This window comes from Lactuca sativa, chromosome 4 (genome assembly GCF_002870075.4).
Source record: "Lactuca sativa cultivar Salinas chromosome 4, Lsat_Salinas_v11, whole genome shotgun sequence".
Taxonomy (NCBI): Eukaryota; Viridiplantae; Streptophyta; class Magnoliopsida; order Asterales; family Asteraceae; genus Lactuca; species Lactuca sativa.
The window spans coordinates 43,830,960-43,852,929 of record NC_056626.2 but is presented as its reverse complement, the minus strand read 5'-3'; the positions used below and the strand labels follow the sequence as shown (position 1 = coordinate 43,852,929).

General features: G+C 33.3%; 2 protein-coding genes and 1 long non-coding RNA gene across 3 annotated transcripts; all 3 read right to left on the bottom strand.

Moving 5' to 3' along the window:
• Positions 1–11,884: 11,884 nt before the first annotated feature.
• On the bottom strand, positions 11,885–13,419 carry LOC111914666 (uncharacterized). Its single transcript, XR_002857883.2, has 2 exons — positions 12,703–13,419; positions 11,885–12,402 (listed from the first exon to the last, which is right to left on the bottom strand). It is a non-coding gene; the product is annotated as an uncharacterized LOC111914666 (long non-coding RNA).
• Positions 13,420–15,227: 1,808 nt separating this feature from the next.
• On the bottom strand, positions 15,228–17,353 carry LOC111914665 (pentatricopeptide repeat-containing protein At5g13770, chloroplastic). Its single transcript, XM_023910366.3, has one exon. The coding sequence runs from the start codon at positions 17,243–17,245 to the stop codon at positions 15,404–15,406; it is 1,842 nt and encodes a 613-aa protein (XP_023766134.1). The 5' UTR covers positions 17,246–17,353; the 3' UTR covers positions 15,228–15,403.
• A 452-nt stretch (positions 17,354–17,805) lies between these two features.
• LOC111914662 (zinc finger CCCH domain-containing protein 17) lies at positions 17,806–20,742 on the bottom strand. Its single transcript, XM_023910365.3, has 3 exons — positions 20,254–20,742; positions 19,677–19,787; positions 17,806–19,567 (listed from the first exon to the last, which is right to left on the bottom strand). Exons 1-3 carry the CDS (start codon positions 20,425–20,427, stop codon positions 17,984–17,986), a joined length of 1,869 nt encoding a protein of 622 aa, XP_023766133.1. The 5' UTR covers positions 20,428–20,742; the 3' UTR covers positions 17,806–17,983.
• Between the last annotated feature and the right edge of the window lie 1,228 nt (positions 20,743–21,970).

Genomic DNA, 21,970 nt, shown 5'->3' with positions numbered 1-21,970 from the left:
TGTTTAAGGAAATGACTAGCATGCAAGAAACTGAAGCACAAAGGGAATTGCGGGAAGCAAAGCGGTATTCGAAAATGGCGGAAATACGACGAAGGCAAGCGTTATCTAGAAACACAAATGATGATTTTTTTCAACCGAAACAATTCACCTGGAAATCCATCAAATGAAAATTAGCTTTATGTTTCTAATCTAAATAAATTGGTAATTGTATTTGACACTAGATTGTATTTTGTTTCACACTTTTTATTATGATGTATTAATTAGTTATTTTGGAAATCCATCACAACTTCGTCCGAAATCCATAGGTGATATTTACCAACAAGCGTTTTTCCAACCAACCTTGCTTCATCGCAATTCCATTGGATAAAATTACTTTCAATATTATGTAAATCCGTATTTAAATACAATATTCGAAATTTAATCAAATTCAAAGTTCCTGTCAACATAATTGATTTAGTTTGACACTAGATTGTATTTTGTTTGACACTTTTTATTATGACGTGTTAATTATTTATTTTGGAAATTCATCACAATTTCGTTCGAAATCCATAGGTGATATTTACCCACGAGCGTTTTTCCAACCAACCTTGCTTCATTACAATTCAATTGGATAGAGTTACTTTCAGTTTTATGTAAATCCGTATTTAAATACAATATTCGAAATTTAATCAAATTCAAAGTTCCTATCAACATAATTGATTTAGTTAAGATCCATTTAATATGGAACTACGACATACCTACAATGACACTTATCTGAAGATAAAGTGACTATGTAACCACCATGCATAGACGGAAATGAATAATAGGCAATAGGCAATAGCATTAGAATGTGGCCTACCGATATCCCATTTCCACAAAATTCTTTAAGACAAGAAATATAGTAACGTATCTTTGTTTAAAATATACGAATTTTTAATGGTGTGGTTTTCATTTTGTACAAACCGCACCACGCCGGATAATCCATAAAAATCTACATATCAAAAAGTCGTGCTGCAATACCTCATTATATGAGGTGTAATGGAAATGTGTTATCCCTAAATGATTGCGTGTTCAAATCTCGTTGTGGATAAAATATGTAGAATCAACGGTAGGTTTAGTTGGTGTGTGTTTGTCGTTCTAAAAAAAACCTCATTTTGTGATCTATTAACTATCCTTCTAATAAATAAAAATAATTTTGTCATTTATCATCTACGTATGCATTATACCACATGACATTTTCTTATTATTTTCATTTTATTTTTTATCTACATATTATTTTATAGTTTTTCCATTTTACTAAATTTCATATAATATTTAAAAGTAATAGTAAATATATATCATATTATTAATGGACTTTCCCTTTAATTTCAAAATTATTAAATTAAAGTCTAACTAGTTTTTTTGTTTATTTATCTAAATCATTTATTTAAATTTAAAAAAGAAAAAAAAACATTTTAATTTAATAATTTAATACTTTTTTACTTTTCTTATAAATTCAAAACTTTTCAAATGTTTAGAATTTTATATTTAACTTTTGTTTTAAATAAACTCATTTAATATATGCATCTCACATCTAGTCTAAATAATATATATTACTTATTTAATATTTATATAATATATTACTATTTTCATGTTTTATGGATTTTTTTTTTTGAAAAACGGCAAATCTAACATACTCCTAAACTACTCTTTAAATCCACATATGTCCACAATGAGACTTGAACCCTCAACCTCAAAGACGGAAGGCAACACCGGATACCGCTAGACTACAAACCCTTTTTTCATGTCTTATTACAATCAACCACAAAAAGCCAAAAAAGCGGATTTAATTAGTTTTACATACAAAATGTATATTTGGTCGTAAAAATATTATTTTAAGTCGTCTGAAATTATGTATTGCCCCTAGTTATGATATTTTTTTGTATTTTAGTCATTAACTCGCTACCCATTTTATATTCATATTTGACCTTATTATAATCCTAAAGAAATATTACTATAGTTCATCTGTTTTACGATTTTAAAATTGCCCACAGGTAAAAATTTCATCCATATTGTGGTTTATAAACCGAACCAAACCATGGATCATAGCTAAAACCACTAATCATGCCAAACAAAAAAGTGAATCAATATTGTTTTAACAAGCTAAAAAGTGGTCCATGAAGGTTTTGGTGCAGTTTTAGCCAAAACCTGCAACACGATCACCCTTAATGAAAATTTCGTAAAAAAAATCTTCCTTCAATTAGTGATCAATGAGAGAATGTTATTTAGAATCCACTCCAAATCTGATTATAAAAGTATAATATATTCTTAAAAATTATAGTTATCTCACCAATTTATCATTAGATTTAAATGTATATAGCGAACAAAAAAACCGTTGAAGTCAAGGTTATCAAGATTGAGATTTTGATCGTAATATCATAAGATCATATGATCCTATAAGCCAAAAATGATATGAATCGAGTTTGTAGTAAGATCGAGCATAAGATTGTAGGATCTCAAGATCGTACAACAATTTGATGTCACCTTTTTTTTATTTGGTCCTTAGTATCAAAAAGTGTAAATTCTTAAGTCTTTTGTAGCACTAGAAAATTTATCTCACGTATTAGCTCCATAATCCAATGTATAGCCTTTCATAGCACTAGAAAATTTATCTCGCGTAGTAGCTCAATAATCCAATGTATAGACTTAAATATTTGACCTTTCTACTCGAAATCGAACCTCAAAAGTCATCAATGGAGCTCGAAATTAGACATCGCATATCATGAAGCCACATATATCATCACAGCTTAGCTAGTTGTTATTTCTTTATTTAATGATTTTATAATTGTCGACACATACATGTTTTTTATGTATCGTGTTTTTCTTTCATTATGCATGATAAAAAGAAGGGAGATTCTATACGCACCCTCCCCCACCCAAAAAAAATTGCATTGTGTACCCCTTATGTGAGTGTAATAATGTTTGTGTACCCCCCCCCCCCCCCCCTCCTCATGATGTGACGATTATATGAGAGAGGATGGGTACATATAGTAGTGCCCTAAAAAGAATTATGAGAAAAAAGATAGATGTACTATAAAAGAAGACAGAAGATATATGTACTATAAAAGAAGAAACTATATTAATGCATTACTTTCCATGTAAGATTATAGTAGATAGTTAAATTTAATGTTTATATGTTAACTTTATCTTTATCTTTATGTTACAAACTACATATAACTTGTGAACATGTAGATAGAGATGTATTTTCAGTTTTAAGCTTATAACTAATTTAATATGATGGGAATTTTCAATTTCGATCATGATCTGGTCTTGCAAAGTAAAAATGATCTAAGATTAAGATCTCGATTTTAACAACCTTTATTGAAATAAAATATGTTTTTATTGCTAAAACTAACAAATATGTATAAAGTATATTAGTTATATAAAAGAACTTTGAAAATTTACTTTTATCAATTATTTTGTATAATATTCTTAAAAAAAACTTGTTATGTTTTATATACATATTAAATAGGGAAAATAACTTAATAGGATAATATAATTTTCATTTTGTACACATTTAATCCTTATTGTTTTTTTCATAAAATAAGTCATTGAACTTGTTATTTTTGTATATATTTAGTCCTTATGAGCAGTGATCACAGTCGTTTATGCGTCAAAAATAAAATTTGAAAAACCTTTATGCAACTAGTCAATTATATCACCCTAAATCTTTCATATCAAATAAAGAATGGTAAGGCAAGACAGTCAGGAATCTAACAATATCTAACAATATCCAACATGATTATTTTAGACACGCCTTTGTGAATAGAGTTACTAATATTATAATTGGACTGATAATCAATATAGGTGATACAGTTGCACAATTAACAATTGGTAAGTAAGAGTCAAACTAGGGGAGTTCGTAGTCAAACTTTATGTCGAAATAGTCAATGGAAAAACTAATATTATAAATGTGACAATTCATTAAGAGATTACTGATTAGGTACACTGTATGTAAATCTCTACATAGGGATTCGATGTGTCATATGTGGTTCTTAACCGATTCACTCCAAAGCGGTTCACATGCCACCCAGGAGATGTATTTTTCTCGGTGTGATTATGAAACATATCTGATATATCATTTTAATTAATTTAATCAATAATAAACACAAGATTACTTATGGTTCAATTGTACAGATGAGTCAAATTCACACATTTATCTTCTGTTATATTCCAACTTAATTACATAGACATAATTAAGGTTGATTAACATGCAATGAATAATTGGGGCACACGATATGTTAGGCCGACTAATTGTCTTACTCCTTACGTCTACTTGGATTAAGCAAAATAAGTGGTTTGGAAATAACTAAATTGGTCCAGGAACTGTCAGCATCTTGACTATCTTGCATCATGATAGTGTCACCACACAAGGCATTAATCATAACTTGGTGTGTATTATCGAATCCATCAAAGAAAACTCGTACAAGTTTCCAATGGGAAAATTTCATAATGGAGTCATGAACACAACAATTCCTTGAGGCAACGATTATTAGGTTTGAGCCAAAGTACACATATTGACAAAGTCTTAAAGCAATTCAAAATAGAAAACTCTAAGAGAGGATATGTACCAGTGTTGCATGACATAATATTAAGTTCATCTCAATGTTCTATCATGAAAGCTGAGAAAGAGAAGATGAAAGATGTTCCATATGCTTCAACGGTTGGATCCATCATGTATTCCATGAATTGTTCTAGACCTGATCTTGTTTGTGTTAGGAGTAGGGTTGTAAACGAACTAAACGTTCGACGAACTGTTCGTAAACCGTTTGGTGGGACGTTCATTTATTTAATAAATGAATGAACATGAACACAAATTCTCGTTTGTTTAGTTAAACGTACGAACATGAACATTGGTCTCATCTGTTCAATAATGTTCGTGAACATTAGTTTATGTTTGTTTATGTTTGCTCATTTAAGTCTCTTTTATGTTCATACAAGTTAAATTGTGTTTGATTACATTACTATATTAATGTTCGTTTATGTTCATATATGTTTGGGTATATTTATTTATCTACGTTCGTTTATGTTCGTTTAGCATGTTTACGAACATGAACAATGTAATTTCTTTAAATAAACAAACATGAACAAGAAAACTCGTTCGTTTTCGTTCATTTGTTCAACTAACTTAAAGAAACGAACATGAACAAACCCTTGTTTGTGTTTGTTCGGCTTGTTTACAGCCCTATTTATAAGCATGAAAAGTAAGTATCAACAAAATCCAGGAGAAAGTCATTGGATGGTTGCGAAGAACATTCTTAAATACTTACGAAGAACTAAGGATATGTTCCTTGTCTATGGAGGTGTACAAGAAGATCTAAGTTTAAGGTGTTACACTGATGCTTCTTTAACAATAGATCTTCAAGCAAAGTGTTGTAGCGCAGTCCACTATAGAGTAAGAATACATAGCTTCTTCAGAAGCTACACAAGAAGCTGCTTGGATGAAGAAATTCATTGGAGATCTAGTGGTTTTTCCTTCCATTCAGGATCCCTTAGAAATCTTTTGTGAAAACGAGGATTCTATTGCTTTAGCCAAAGAGCCCATATCACATAAAAGGACCATGCACATTAATTGTACGAACATGAACATTAGTCTCATTCGTTCAATAATATTCGTGAACATTCGTTTATATTGTTCGTTTATGTGTGTTTATGTTTGTTCATTTAAGTCTCTTTTATGTTCATACAAGTTAAATTGTGTTTGATTACATTACTATATTAATTTTCGTTTATGTTCATATATGTTTGGTTATATTTATTTATCTACATTCGTTTATGTTCGTTTAGCATGTTCACGAACGAACATGAACAGTGTAATTTTTTTAAATAAACAAACATGAACAAGAAAACTCGTTCGTGTTCGTTCATTTGTTCAACTAACTTAAAGAAACGAACATGAACAAACCCTTGTTTGTGTTTGTTCGGCTTGTTTACAGCCCTATTTATAAGCATGAAAAGTAAGTATCAACAAAATCCAGGAGAAAGTCATTGGATGGTTGTGAAGAACATTCTTAAATACTTACGAAGAACTAAGGATATGTTCCTTGTCTATGGAGGTGTACAAGAAGATCTATGTTTAAGGTGTTACACTGATGCTTCTTTAACAATAGATCTTCAAGCAAAGTGTTGTAGCGCAGTCCACTATAGAGTAAGAATACATAGCTTCTTCAGAAGCTACACAAGAAGCTGCTTGGATGAAGAAATTCATTGGAGATCTAGTGGTTTTTCCTTCCATTCAGGATCCCTTAGAAATCTTTTGTGAAAACGAGGATTCTATTGCTTTAGCCAAAGAGCCCATATCACATAAAAGGACCATGCACATTAATTGTACAAACATGAACATTGGTCTCATTCGTTCAATAATGTTCGTGAACATTCGTTTATATGTGTGTTTATGTTTGTTCATTTAAATCTCTTTTATGTTCATACAAGTTAAATTGTGTTTGATTACATTACTATATTAATTTTTGTTTATGTTCATATATGTTTGGTTATATTTATTTATATACGTTCGTTTATGTTCGTTTAGCATGTTCACGAACATAAACGAATGAACATGAACAATGTAATTTTTTTAAATAAATAAACATGAACAAGAAAACTCATTTGTGTTCGTTCATTTGTTCAGCTAACTTAAAGAAACGAACATGAACAAGCCCTTGTTCGTGTTTGTTCGGTTTGTTTACAGCCCTATTTATAAGCATGAAAAGTAAGTATCAACAAAATCCAGGAGAAAGTCATTGGATGGTTGTGAAGAACATTCTTAAATACTTACGAAGAACTAAGGATATGTTCCTTGTCTATGGAGGTGTACAAGAAGATCTAAGTTTAAGGTGTTACGTTGATGCTTCTTTAACAATAGATCTTCAAGCAAAGTGTTGTAACGCAGTCCACTATAGAGTAAGAGTACATAGCTTCTTCAGAAGCTACACAAGAAGCTACTTGGATGAAGAAATTCATTGGAGATCTAGTGCTCCTTCCATTTAGGATCCCTTAGAAATCTTTTGTATAAACGAGGATGCTATTGCTTTAGCCAAAGAGCCCATATCACATAAAAGGACGGTGCACATTAACCGAAGGTTCAACTACATTTGTGATGAATTTGGAAGTGGTGAAATCAGTATTCGTAAAGTACACACTAATCAAAATTTGGCGGACCCATTCACGAAACATCTTCCTCAAGCAAAGTTTGGAGGTCATGCTTGAGGAATCGTACTTCGCTATTCTAATGATTGGATTTGATCTATGTTTCAGTATTAAGTAGGAACATTGTAAAAACATCATCTATTGTATTGATTATGATATATATGGAATATAATAATTTCATTAAATATTTATTGTGTTCTTTATTAACACGTTTAATCCTTGAGTAATTTAGTCACTCTAAAATCCATAGTCGGTTATTATTGTGTGTGGGGGGGGATAATGAAGTAAGACTAATATGAATGAGATTGGTTAAAAAAACATTGTAACCAAGTTCATGTGTACTTGCTAGAGAACAAGTATTGGATATGACCCCTTCAAGATCACTTCATGGATTGCTATCATAAATGATACTTTATAAAGGTAACATTTTGTATCCTTAGTACCCAAGATACATATTTGGACTTAAGTATGGGGAATCTCGTGCATAAATATAGTCAAATGTTGTTCTTTAATCATGCAGTTATAAAGGCTAATTATTCTATATAATATGAACCATGCAAGATGTGTATGTAGTCAAATGAGATTTATTCCTCTTATTTGTTAAGAGTTAAGGATCTAAGGTTTGACCATACGGTGAACGTTAAATGAGATTGACTATGATTGTATCTCATGTTCAACATGATGTCTGTGACAAAGGGATAATTGATTACTTACCTGATACATCAATTGTAGCTTTCAGCATGTGGGAATTGGATGTTGAAGAATGACACTTTGTCATGTGTTATTGGGGGCAATTAAATGTTGGTAGACGTTCACCACTGTCTAACATCAATTCATAATAAAACTTGTGCAAGTGTGAGATTGAAATATCTTTATGCATAAGGATCATTATCAAATAATATCTATTAAGTAATATGATTATTAATAAATTAAATCATCACTTGTATTTAATTGGAGAGTTATTGTTTTTGAGAAAATTATAATAAAAGGTAGAAAGAAGTGAAAAGGTTGAAGAATAATTCACCTAGTTATAAGGTTAAAATATTAGTGCTATTACCGCCTCTATTAAATTATATTATATGATTTCACTGCCCAAACAAACCACATACGAGAACATATCATTAATAATTGTTCTACGAGGATGACACATAAGCAAAAGGTGAAGAACCCGGTCATAATAACTGAATGTGTACAAAAACACAAAAGATTTATTTTGTAATAAAAAACATTAAGGACTAAATGTGTATAAACCACAAATTGTATATGGAGTAGTTGGTCATAAAGACTGAATGTGTATAAAAACAACAAAATCAAGAACTTATTTTGCAAAAAAAAAAAAAAAAACAAAAAAAAACAAAAACAAAAAAAGACTATATATACATAATGAAAACTATATTACTAAGTCATTTTCTTCATTAAATATTACACACTATAAATTTTGTTAAATGTTTATGTAAATTTTTGCACATGCATATACTCAAGAGTTTTGTGTCGACGATTAAGAAAATAAATAACAAATGTAATGATGGTGACACTTGTAATAATGATGGTTGGACTTAGGAGGACGTTGGATAGATTTGAAAATTGTGTTGAAGGGCAATTTCAATTTGGTTATGTTAGATGTTCAACTCTGGGTCTCAAATAATGCGATGGCCCAGCAGGAGCTTTAGATTAAAGTTGTAGAGGTGAATTCAAACCAGTTTTTAGGGTTTTCTTTTTTCTTTTTGCCTTCTGTGAACTCGTGGTGTGCAAGACAGGTTTCAGACGGTTTATTTTATCAGGTATCGGTTTTTTCTGATCCAATTTTAAAACAATAATATAAAAAGCTTTAATATTTCATTAATATGAAAAACTTGGAAATTATTTCATAACATTACACAAATTGTAAAACATAAGCATATCAATGAAACGGACATATCCGGAGAAAAAAGCTAATAATTATAATTTCTGATGCTATATGTGTATTTTGGTGGGGGTGGTGTTAGACGATGTACTTTTGCGTAATTTGGATTTCATTCTTGGATTTCAAGATCCACATAGTTTTTTTGATCTTTCCACCAAATCATAATAGTCTCTAAGCATCACAGACATTAGTATTACTGATTCATGTGTCAACATACAACTTCTTACACTTGATATCTTGTGACTAAGAGAAAAACTACATGCTAAAGCTACGATGCTAGCATAGACCATTAGTACATCCTTGGCGATTTTGCATAAAACTTTTATTTACCAACATTTTCTCTTTCTTGCCACAATTTTAAAATATCAAAGTTTGCAAATTCTTCGACAATTATAGCATCAACGTTGCTTAGTATAAATCATTATGCAACTCTTATACAAAGAGTGCAAATGTCAAATCGATCGAGATAATATCATCATGGGGATTGTGAGGAAAATGTTATCTTAATAATTCTTATTCAAGTAACAAATCTAACCAGGTCTTTTAACGTGGAATCGATCCGCTTTTAAAAATTGTCTCATCCAGTTTTATATATTTTAATTTTCTTTTTAACAGCAAATATAATATATTCTTAAACTACTCCTAAATTCACCTATGTCTTAGATGAGACTTGAACCCTCAACCTCAAGGAGGGAGGACAACATCTGATACCGCTAGACTAGAAGTTCATTGATACCGCTAGACTAGAAGCTTTTTAGTATATTTTAATGATCGGATTTTTGTTACTGAAATATATTTTTGAACAGTCGGGTTCTAAGTATGACAAGTGTGAAAAATATTGGGTAATTTACACGGATCATACTTGTGCTTTGGTGTAATTTTAATGTTTGGTCCTTAACAATTTTTTTAGCTCTAACAGTCCTTGTGTTTTGATTTTATCGCGTGTATGATCGCTATCAAACATAAAATTACTATATTACCCTTATCAGTTTTCTTTTTAAATTATTTATCATTTATTTTTTATTTTATTATTAAAAAAAATTTAAAAACGGGTAAACAACCCCATACAGATGAGCATATGGATCGGGGAACCGATCGGAACCGGAACCGGAACCCGATAGAACCGGTCGGGCCGGGACCAGGACGATATTCTTGTAGATTTGAAACCGGGAACGGGTAGGAACCGGAACCGGAACCGGTAGAGCCGGACCCGATAGAACCGGCAAAAATCGGAACCGTTTGTTGCTATTTATCGAGGACCGGTTTCAACATTAAAGACACGGCAAGAACCGGTAGGAACCGGGAACCGGTAGAACCGGCGGTTCCGTTCGATTCTTAATTTCGGCTGACTTCGGTTCCCGGTCCGGGTCCAGTTCGGGCCGATTCCAGCCGGGTCGGTTCCTTTGCTCATCCCTACAACCATATATCCCATCTGATCGATCCGATTCTAACCCTCATCCACCCATTCTATACTCCCTCTCTCTTTCTCAAGACACAATGAAGAACCCTAATTTGCAAAACCTTCCACCATCGCTGCATAACCAAAGACCGGCAATAACCATCCCCTGCAACCTCTCGGATGTCGCCGTCGTCGTTGGTAATCAGTATGTCGTCTACGTTGTAACCATCTTCGTTGATGCCAAGTTTTTCCGATGAACAGGAACAAAAAACGAAGGTGTAGAAACCCTACCACCTTTATCTCTTTGTTGCCAGTAACCCTCAAGCACTCGAAGAACAAAAATCCATCCTTCTCTCCTTTGTCAAGTTGGATATGTTGACAATGGAACAAGAAATCTGATGGATTTGTTTTTTTCATCTGATGGATTCGTCGATGAAGTGATTCCTTCCCTGATTTGGATTTTAAGAGGTCTTGAGACAAAATTTGTTGCAAGTTTGTTATTGCTTGTTTAGATTTAGAAATCGATGTTATTTGGGTTTTTTGTATCTGTTCTTAAACCACCTCAACCCCAGTTTCAATTCTGGTAGCGAGGGGTGGTGGGCGATTTTTAATGTTCATTTGTTCCATTTGGAACAAAGAAAACACATCCAAATTTGGAACAAGAACAATAACAAACACATCTAGAAAAGGTTTCTATATACATTTCTGAATCTGAAACACAAACTCAAGAAGGTCGTGCGTGGTTGTCGGACGTTGTTTTCTGGTGACTGAAATAAGGAGGGGAGGGGATTTGATTGGCTCATAGAGATGTGAATCTATGTTTTTAACTTGGAACAGAGAAGAGGGAAGAGAGTGTGGTCTCTCGCCGGAAAATTGGCAATGGTGTCATCGGAAAAGTGTCTCGCCGAAAAAAGGGTTTGGGGAGACATGTAAAAGGGGAGCTAGGGGAACGAGGATAAAACGAATGTTTTTTTTATTTAAAAATGATAAACAAAAATAATATAAAATTAAAAAGGAAATACATAAGGGCATAATAGTCTTTTTACATTATTTAGGGGCCAACGATGCAACAAAACCAAAACACAGGGACTATAGTTTAAAAAAAAATTGTTAATGACCAAACATACAAACTACCCTCTGTGTAATTTACCCAAAAATATTCCATCGTGTAATGCATTCGATTAATAAGCTTACTATTATTACAAGTATTATCTACTAATATATAAAGTTTTTTATCTTTTATATGAAACTAGAGGGGAAACATGCACGCCGTTGGCGCTATGTTTGTTTTTTTCCTTATTTCAAGTTGTACCAAATGGTAGAACATAATATAATATTAATAAAAACATATTACATATATATATATATATATATATATATATATATATATATATATATATATATAATTGACAAACAAATCATTGAAAGTATGTTGTTATTTAGTGTATTTTACCCTAGAAAAGAACCCAAAAAGTAAAAATGTTTTGAGATGGTTTACGTATTATATTTAATTGCTTGCAGATATGGTGAAACCAATGACTAAAGATAGAGATCGGAGAAAAAATCTAATAATAAACAGACTTGAAAATTTTGCCATGAACTTCTCCATACAGCCACTTTCTGCCATCGGGGGATTGCACCAACTTCATGTTCTGTTGAACAACCTGGTTAGGGAACCAGGTGTAGAGTTGTTGACACCATTAGTAAGTACTCCTCCCACATGTCTACTTTTGCTTGCTCCACCATTTGCTTTACTGCTTGTGCCATTTCCTCCACCAAATCCAAGCATTCGGCTGCCATTTCCACTGCTTCCTAAGAACTTTGATGTCACATATCGCACTCCACTGCTTGCAACACTATAGCTTGAGTTAGGTTGCAAAGGAGGAGTGTTTGTTGCTGCCTGAACTGGTTGATCCTTGATGTGTGCTAAGGTTATCTGAACACTCGCAAAATAAATATGTTTATCACTGATCCGATTCATGTTCATGCCGATTTTGCATTAGAGAAGAGGTAGGATTGAGATTAGACATCAAATTATAGGTTTCATGAAGAATATACGCTCCCTCCGATCCTTGAGGTAAGCTAGGGTTTGTGTTATTATTATCAATTATCAAACACTTATACCTAATTTCAATTTCAACATCAGCTTATATGAATGATGCTTAACAGACAAGTAATAGTATGTATCATCTGAACTGAGACAAGTTACAAGTGTGTTTGAAAGAGAATTGATTACCTAGGTGATGGACTTGGCGAGGCCAGCCTTCAGGAGTTTTGAAGAAGTTTTTGAGACCGAGAGATTGGGCGGCGGTGTTAGAAGAAGAAGAAGCAGAAGGTTGAGAGGCGGTGTTGGTGGTGGTGGCTGCGGCGGTGGTGGTATTGATCATGGCGACGTTGACTGATAGTGATCGGAAGGAGAAGGTTCATGGCAATCGGAAATCGTGTTCCCCCATTGGTGAAGGTTGGACTTTGGAATTGCAGGTCAATCTGTTGCCATGGCCGATGCGAGTGTGCCCCTTTTGCCCATCTGTTTTTCTTTGGTGTGGGAAAGAATTGAAAAAATGAAGCCTCTAGCTTACAGCTATCAAAGAAGCAAAGAAGAATATAAAGAAAACAAAAACGAACCGCATTGGAGGAGAAAGGCGGCAACCGACCTAAACGAGAAGAAGATAATCACGAAGCAAAGCAGAAGTTCCAGCGAGGAAAAGAAGATAATCACCAGCAAAATCGGAAGTTCCAATAGCCAAAATAAGAAAGGAGAAGACTTCCGTGTATGATTAATTTCATACATAACTAGTGTACTAGTATTATATGATAACGTTATATTTGTCCATAACCACCTACTTATGATTTAGTAGGTATTGGATTAGCATTTCTTCTTTTGACATGAATATGTGGTTATTATGTCCCTAATATTAGGTATAGAACAATCAAAAACTTAATAGTTTTAAATAAATGCAATCAAATCTCTCTATCATCTTTTTTGTATCCTCTATTAGACCAGATGATAGGGTTTGTATATATATTTTTATGGAGTTTTAAATATTTAATTTTGCATCACAAACCATGTATAAGAATACATTATCAACTACCTATAAGCCTTCATATTCAAATTTAATATAGAAAACTATAGTGGAAAATTGAAATTGTTCATTAAAAATTCAATAAACTTCTTCCCATAACACATCAAAAAAAACCATGCAAGTGTACATATGGTAATGGTCAAAGAAAGTTATGAAGCCTACTAGATGTCTAATATAAACAAAACATTCGAAATACAGAGATGTTGGAAAAAAATTATTAAATCAGAGATAATATGAGCTCAAAAGCAATAGGAAAAACCACATATCACTTTTCTATATATATATATATATATATATATATATATATATATATATATATATATATATATATATATATATATATAGAAAAGAGAATATAAGGTTGTTATATACCTAAGCTTAGATGTGAAACCAATGAAAACTAGGTAGTTTTGATATAAATCCTAACAAATTAGTATTGTGATTTCCTTAATTTTAGTATCAAAGGATCTTCTCCAAGTATGACTTCAAAATCGCTAATCAATTTTCCCAATTTTAATCTTTGATTACACTATTCTTCTCCCGTCCTTCAAAATTTCTTGCCAATAATTCTTCTAGAAATTCGTTGTTTTTGATCATTGTCTTCTTCTTTTCCCTATAAATTAGAAACTAAGTCTATTGTTTCCACAATTAAATTGCAAAAAAATTAATTGTAACAGGGCACGTGTTAACATGCTATTTCAAACAAGACATGTATTATAAGTTGAATTTAATATACACTAACCAATTTACCTTTACCGCATGTTATAGGATTTTCATTCGTGTGTGAATACGAGTTCCGTTTTTTATGAATTAACTGCTAAACATATTTATTGTTGTTGGATTTTGCTTTGTAAGGATACATGGATAATAATAAAAAAAAAATCGAACGACACGAGATGGATGATGAAATCCGAAGATTATGATCTTGAGAAGCAAAGAATAACGATGATCAAATTTTGTCAAATAAAAAAAACGAATATCACAAGGAGACAAAGTCCAATTTTTATGATTTTTCAATCCATCTTATTATGGAAACTGGTTCAAGTCTTTAGTTTTACAAATTAGCTACAAATGCATGTAACAAACGCAGCAACAATAGTTTCAACAATTTAGATGCACAAATTGTTGACCAAAATCTTGGCGATATAATTAGGGTTCTCTTTCCTTTAAGCTTTTTCAAACAAAATAGAGTAATCAAGAAGATTAGCAACGTTACCAGTGAATTAGGACCTTTCCAACTTCCAAAATCGTCTTGTTGGGCTGTCATGTTTTTAGGTCTCATATTGTTTAGATGGATAAGGGCAGAAATGTGTAGGGTTGTCCCCTGTAGGTGAGGTTCTTGCTATGATTGGAAGGTATGTGTTCGTCTTGTTCATCGTGGATCGACCATTCAATGAAGATGACATTGTCGAAAAAGAAAGAAATTCGATTGTAAGGTTTTGGAAAGGAGGCTCGTTATGCATAAAAAGGGAAAGAAGTAATGGCAATGATCTAAATGAAAGCTTCAAGTTTCTACATTAATAAATATATTGACATGTTGGCATGTGTGTGGACAAGTGTAGTCCATGTCATTTAAACACGTCAATCTTGCAACCGATAAGCAACCGATAAGCGGGTAGAAATTATAGTTTAGGCACTTATAATGCACAAAAATAATAGTATAGACCTTTTAAAACCATTTGTGAAAGTTGATTGAATTTTAATGCCATTAACATTTTCTTATATGCATCTTCAAATATTAAAAATATAATCTTTCAGCAAAAAGAACCCACATCACATGAATTTACAAGTTTAATTGCATAAAATACAAATCATTATATCAGGAATTTTTTTAATTTCCTAAACGTTGTCAATTTAGTTTGGATCAAAGCTCTCTTCCAACCACTTAACTTGAATACGCACACCAGCATCCCTAAGAGCATGCAAAGAAGATCTATAAAGCCTTGAATCCAAACTTGTTCCTTCAGCTTTCATATCCTGCAAAAGCTTCACCAATTCATCCACCCTACTCATTTTCGAAAACACCCCTACCATAATCCCACCCATAGCCCTATCAATCCCACCACCATTAAGCCTATACTCATTGTAATACTTCATACACGTGTCAAACTCTCTTGCCTTACTATAAGCACTTATGACACTTGTATAACTTACCTTATCAGCCACAAGTCTCCTTCTTTTCATCTCCTTCCATATCTTCTCAACTTGCCTCAAGTTCAACACTTTCCCATGCATGTCAAGGAGAGAATTGTAAATCCACACGTTGAGTTCCACCCCACGTGCTTTCATGCGAGCTAACAGCCGCATGGCGTCTCGAATCCTGTTTTGTTTCCCATACATTGCAATCATGCTAGAATACGCCACAACACATTTATCGAACCCTTTGTTGTCCATTTCCCAAAACACCTCTTCGGCTTTTTCATAAAGCCCGACACGACAGTAAACGTTTAGGATAGAAGCATACGTCACTTGTCCAGCGTGGCAACCTTCTGCGGTCAACTCTTCGTAGACCTTTACTGCTGAAGTCAAACCTCTTTTCTTTGAGAACCCGTTTACGATAGCACAAAAGATACAATCTGAAACTTTAATGTTTGCTTTTTTCATTGAAGAAACAACGTCGAGTGTCTTTTCGAGTGACCCGAGTTCGATGTACATCAAAACGAGCTTTAAAAAGACTGCTGGGTCTCTTAACATGTTCTTCGCTTCGGCTTCTTTCGTAAGGTCTTCTACCATTTTCACTTCTTGAATGGCTACAAATGAACTGATTAATGTTGAGTAAAAAGAAGGGTCTTCTGGGAACCCTTTCTTGATCATGTCACGAAAGTAATCTAGAGCTTGAAATGGTTTTCCTGATTTTGCTAAAGATTCGATTAAAATCCTGTAGATTTGTGAGCAAAAAGGTGTCCATTCGAGATTGCTTGATTCGAATTCTTTAAACAAGGAAATGACTTTATCGTTCTTCCCCATTTTCAGATAAGCTTCCATGGTGCGTCCGTAACATTCCCCGTCTAATTGCATACCAAAAGATTTCATAATATCGTACACGTTGACTGAACTACTATACATATGAAGCTTGTTATAGCTTCGAATGGCAGCATTAAAACTTAAAATGGCAACTTCTTTTTCAAATTTTAGAATATGAAGCAAATGATTAGCAAGTTTAAATCTCTTGGCTCGAATGCAACTACTGATTAATCTACAACAGGATGAAGCACTTGGGTAGACCTTGAATTTCCCAAAATCATCGGAAATTGACCAAATTGAATTCCAATTCTTCAAACGCAGCGAGTACCTGATTAGATTATGCAATGTCGATCTCGTGGGTGTAAAATCTGGTGTTCTTTTGGCCTTCTGGTAACTCTCGAAACCTATTTCTTCAGTTTTTGGATCCTTCAACAGTTTGCATATCAATTGATTGAGATTCTCCTGATGGGGTACGGATGAATCTCCAAGATTTTCAACTTCCAGGTCCAATTCGATGAGGGAAGAATCGGTGGACTCCTCATCGTCTAATATTGGTGGTGGACAACTTGTCGATGAATTGAGGATCAAGATTCTTGAAGATGATGAGAAAGGGGGAGAAATGAAGAGAAGAATCGGGGAGTTTTTGGATGGATTGAAGGTGAGGTTTTTGTGGGTTCTTTTGATGCAATGAATGTAAGCTAAGGACCACTCTGAAGAAGTGGAAATGGCCATTGTTGATGAAGATAAGGCATGGAATGAATGGGGGAAGAACTGAGAAGTGAATTTCAGAGAGGGAAGTAGACATGATATGTTTGGATGATTTTGGGGGTGTGATTTTGTGAGTTGTATTCATGTGAGCCACACATATGTTACTTGTGTGAATATTTGGCCATTTGGATAACATCTTTTTTTTTTAAAAAGCAAGGCGACAATAGAGATGAAAAATATAATTATGATAACATGATAACCATAAAAATTAATTTGAACATTCGGTTGATAAAGATTAAAAGTCAGACTTAATATATTACCCTTATATATTGTTTTTGTTGAATTCAATGTGTTTTAGTTTAAATGCTTAGCTTAACTCATTGAGCCGATCAATTTAAGGAAAAAGAAAACAACCCTAATTAGTCTTCTTCACAAGAAGAATATTATCAATTTAACCATTCCATTGCTGTATTTTCCACGAATAACCAACTTGTGAAATGAAATGATTACAGAATATTAGAACTAGAGTTGATCTATTTAGTATTATAAAAAAACCTACAACAAAGAACCTCAACAATTTAAGATACCACAACTATAGTTCGATCAAAGATGTTGGCCAAAAAGCCACAACTTATAATTCCTTCAAATAGTACAAATCAAAATCTATAACAATACAAGAAAAAAGAAAAACAAGTCTTTATACGTATCCCTTCTTCCACAAACTACAATCAAATCCATTCCAACCAAAACAAACCTCAAAACTCAGTTATTTTCCACAAGTTCTTTCTCTTCATATTCTTCATCAACAAATTCACCTTCATCCAAGTTATAATCTTCTTCACCATCAATCTGATCATACTCATAATCTCCATCTCCATGATCATCATAACCTTCAAGCTCCTCATCAAGCAATGCATCTTCATCCACCATCCCACTTTCATTCACTTCATCATTTTCATACAATTTCCCATCTTCTTCTGTTTGCTTTTCTGCTTCAAAATCATTCAAAACAATGTGTTCTTCTTCTTCTTTTACAATCTCTCTTTCTTTTTGATTCTTTTCTTCAATGATGACAGAAGAAATTCGGTTATCACTATCAGTCCCTCTTTTTCGCTTCAAAATCTCACTAAGAGGCTTTGGTCCTTCAAATGACAAATTATCCTCCACTTTTGGGTACTTCCTTTTTCCCAAAATTTCTCCATCTTCAAGAGCTTCACTTGTTCTTCCACTTTTTAACTCTGATAATCTTTTTGGTCCAGCAAACTTTGTATCATTATCACCATTGTTGTCCTTTATCCTGTCCCTAACCCTAGAGTTAAGAGACAAAGGTCTTCCAGGTGAGTATCTTGATTGATGCCTTCTTCCCATGTCAATTTCCCTTTCTACCCTCGAACTGTTTTTTTCATTACTCGGAGACACCGACCTTCCCGGAATCTTGATTCTTCCTCTAAGCCGGCTACTCAGAGCACCACCCTGTTCCGGGCGGCGGTTGTGGTTGTGGTGGTGGTGGTCGTCGCGGTGGCTATCCCTCCTTGGCCTCCGGTCAAGGGTATTTTCGGAAACCCTTCGTTGCTTTGATATACGGTGGCGCAAATCTAAGTGATCAGGGCTATCACTTCTAGGATACGGTCTTCTTTCTTGATGAGCGGACCCCACCAACATCCTTCCGGAAGATTCTCTACTCTCATCCCATGCAAACTGCCCTTCACGTTCATTATAATGGTCAAAATCACGATGATCATGGTCAACATCATAATCTTGACCTCTTGATCTTACAAATTCATCATTTTCACGATAATATTCAGAATCTTCAACCTGATTGTCCACAAGAACATCAAAACCAGGGGAAGGATCTCTAGAATATTCATCAGCATCTTTCACATTCAAAACTCTCTCGTTTTCTGATACATAGTAACCATGGTTAACACTAGGGTTAGGGTTAGTAGGCGGGGTTTCACCCATGACAGGTGGCAGAACCACACGTTCTCTTTTATTACCACCATTTCTGGCGGGAGGTGGTGGTTGTCTGCCTTTGAATTCCACCGGCTTTTGGGCGGTTTCCGGTGGTGTAAACTTCTGGTCCTGAATGGACATCTTAGGGGGCTCGGTGACTGGGTTAGCCGACCCGGGTTGTGCGGGTTTGTTGTTGACTGAATTTGGTGGTCCGTGTAAGAAAGGGCATAAATGTCCTTTCAAGCAGAAACCTTTCTGGAAGAAGATACAGGCAACTCCTTGTTTGGGTGTAGGATAAGGAGCAGGATGTGGTGTTAGTGTAGGTACAGAAGGTGGTGGTGCCACTGCCATGGGAGTAGAAACATCAGCAGCTCCCAATAATCCATCAAGAGGCTGAAATGAATGAATTGTGATTTAAGTATTTACAATAATAATAATAAATTAATAATAAAGTTATATGATTATATTAGTATTGATGAAGAAAAAGAATGAAGATACTTACAGGATGACGAAAAGCACATTTTGGATTTAAGCAGTTCCCGTTTAACCAATACCAGCAATCCCTGGGGTTGACTCTTGCAATGTCACTATGGCGATACTCACACTCACTTCCCTGTAGAAAGAAAATACATATCACACTATCAACAGATGATAACAATGTACTGATTACTGATTTACTGATTACTGAATGAAACAAGCAAGCATCAAACGCGTCCTTGTTCTAAATGGGTTGTTATTTGTTAACGACTATCAATTGATGTGACAAATGCTTTTAGTTTGTACGAAAAGGTGTGAACTTGATGCAAGGTAGTTAGTGATCAATCGTCATCCCATCGCAACTTCAAAGAGAAGACTCGAAACTTTAATTAGCTCGAAATCAAGATCCAACGCTAAAAAAAAAAAAAGAATAAAATTCGAACCAGATAACGATAATTTCAAGATCCCCAAATTAGCATACCGACTTACAATAAAAAAAATAATAATAATAATAATAAAGAAGATCTAATCCGATAGATGGAGCAAGCAAAACCTCACAATTTAGCTAGCAATGATATGAATTGAAAAAACAATAAAAATACCTTTTTGCAGGTTAAGGGAGATGCAAGGAAGTAAACGCAATCGGTGTTTCTTTTCAAGAACTCGTCTTCCTCTGGTGAAGTTGTCGGAGCTGCCGATGATGATGACGATGACGGGGGAGCCAATTGAGGAGCTTGGTGTTGTTGTTGTTGTTGATGAGTAGTAGCGCCAACCATGGTTGGGGTTCTAATTGAAATTCAAATAAAAGAGAGGGGATCTTGGGTAATTTGAATAATTGGATCTAGGGTTTGCCAAGGCAGCGAGCTCAATCCACTATTGCAGATATGGTTGTAACAAGAGTGGATCTAATCTTCCATCTGCAAAGAGAAACGGAAGGTTGGAAGAGAGAGGAATGAAACCCTGAAAGGAGAAAGAAGAAACAGAGCTCAAGGATTTTAAGGCGATGAGGAAGGGAGAGTCTTGCTTCCTGCTCCTTTCCCTTCAATCTTCATTATATTTTTAGGGATGAGCTATTTGCTATTGGTTAATCATCGAATTCCCTTGATTTTGTTAGAATTTATTATTTTTAGGGTAAAACATATATATTTATGTAATAAAGTTATCTTGTTTTACCAAATCTATCATCTATCTTGTTATAAAAATGTTATATTAAAAGATCATGCATAATATAAGTTTTTTAATTAAAAATATTTTTTGAAAAAAGCTATAAAAAAAAGTTTTTTCACTTAAAAATTTTCTACAATGTTGAAAAATTTACAAGTTCGTTACGTTGGCTTTTTCAAATATTATAGTGGATCTCATAGATTTTTAAACAGTGATTAAATAGCCAACTTATACAATAAAATGATATAAGTGATTCTTATACATAAGTTGATGAAAAACTCATTTATTGTGGAGATTTTTGAGTTTTTTAAATTGATAGATTATGGGGGGTATAAATCTATATAAGTTACAATTATAATGGATCTCATAGATTTTTAAACAATGATTAAATAGCCAACTTATACAATAAAATGATATAAGTGATTCTTATAGATAAGTTGATGAAAAACTTATTGTGGAGATTTTTGAGTTTTTTAAATTGATAGATTATGGTTGGTATAAATTGTATAAGTTACACTTACAAGTTACAACTAAAAAAAATATGATGCTACAACTCACATCACAAGCCATGAACTGTATATCTAAGAAATTTTAGGGGATGTTTGGGATATTTTTTTACTTTTACAAGTTCTTTTTATAGAAGGACTTTTTACAAAAGATGTTTTTAAAAATATGTTTGGATTAGTTTTTGAGAAGCAAAAGTCAAAAATGTTTGGTTTAACTTTTACATGTAAAATGACTAAAAATGACATGTTTATATATTTATTAATTTACATATACTATTTTATGCTTAACAAATTTTTTTAAACACATATTATAATTTTGTAAACATTTTATTAGAAAATATAAAATATAAATTTCTTATACCTAATTTTTTTATTAAACCATGATAATATTAAAAAACGTTCATACAAATTGTAAATAATTCATAAAAAAATGTCATAAATAATATTACATTCTTCTTTGCAATGTGATTATATCTTGTGCAATAATATGTCGCATCACTGCCATATATAAATCATCATCACTCGTGCGATGTGTACTTGGACCTTCTTCGTAAACTTCCCTACTAGTATCACTTCGTATGGGATTGTAGGATTCTTGTTGTGCCCTATTATAGGGATGAGCATGGTGCGGTTTGGTGCGGTTTTAGGT

Bases quoted from the DNA above. Each gene is read 5' to 3' on its own strand.
- LOC111914665 (XM_023910366.3), bottom strand. From the start codon at position 17,245: ATGGCCATTTCCACTTCTTCAGAGTGGTCCTTAGCTTACATTCATTGC.
- LOC111914662 (XM_023910365.3), bottom strand. From the start codon at position 20,427: ATGGTTGGCGCTACTACTCATCAACAACAACAACAACACCAAGCTCCT. The intron at 19,788-20,253 runs GTATTTTTATTG...TTCTTTCTACAG, and splicing joins CTCCCTTAACCTGCAAAAAG to GGAAGTGAGTGTGAGTATCG. The intron at 19,568-19,676 runs GTAAGTATCTTC...CATTCATTTCAG, and splicing joins AATGTGCTTTTCGTCATCCT to CCTCTTGATGGATTATTGGG.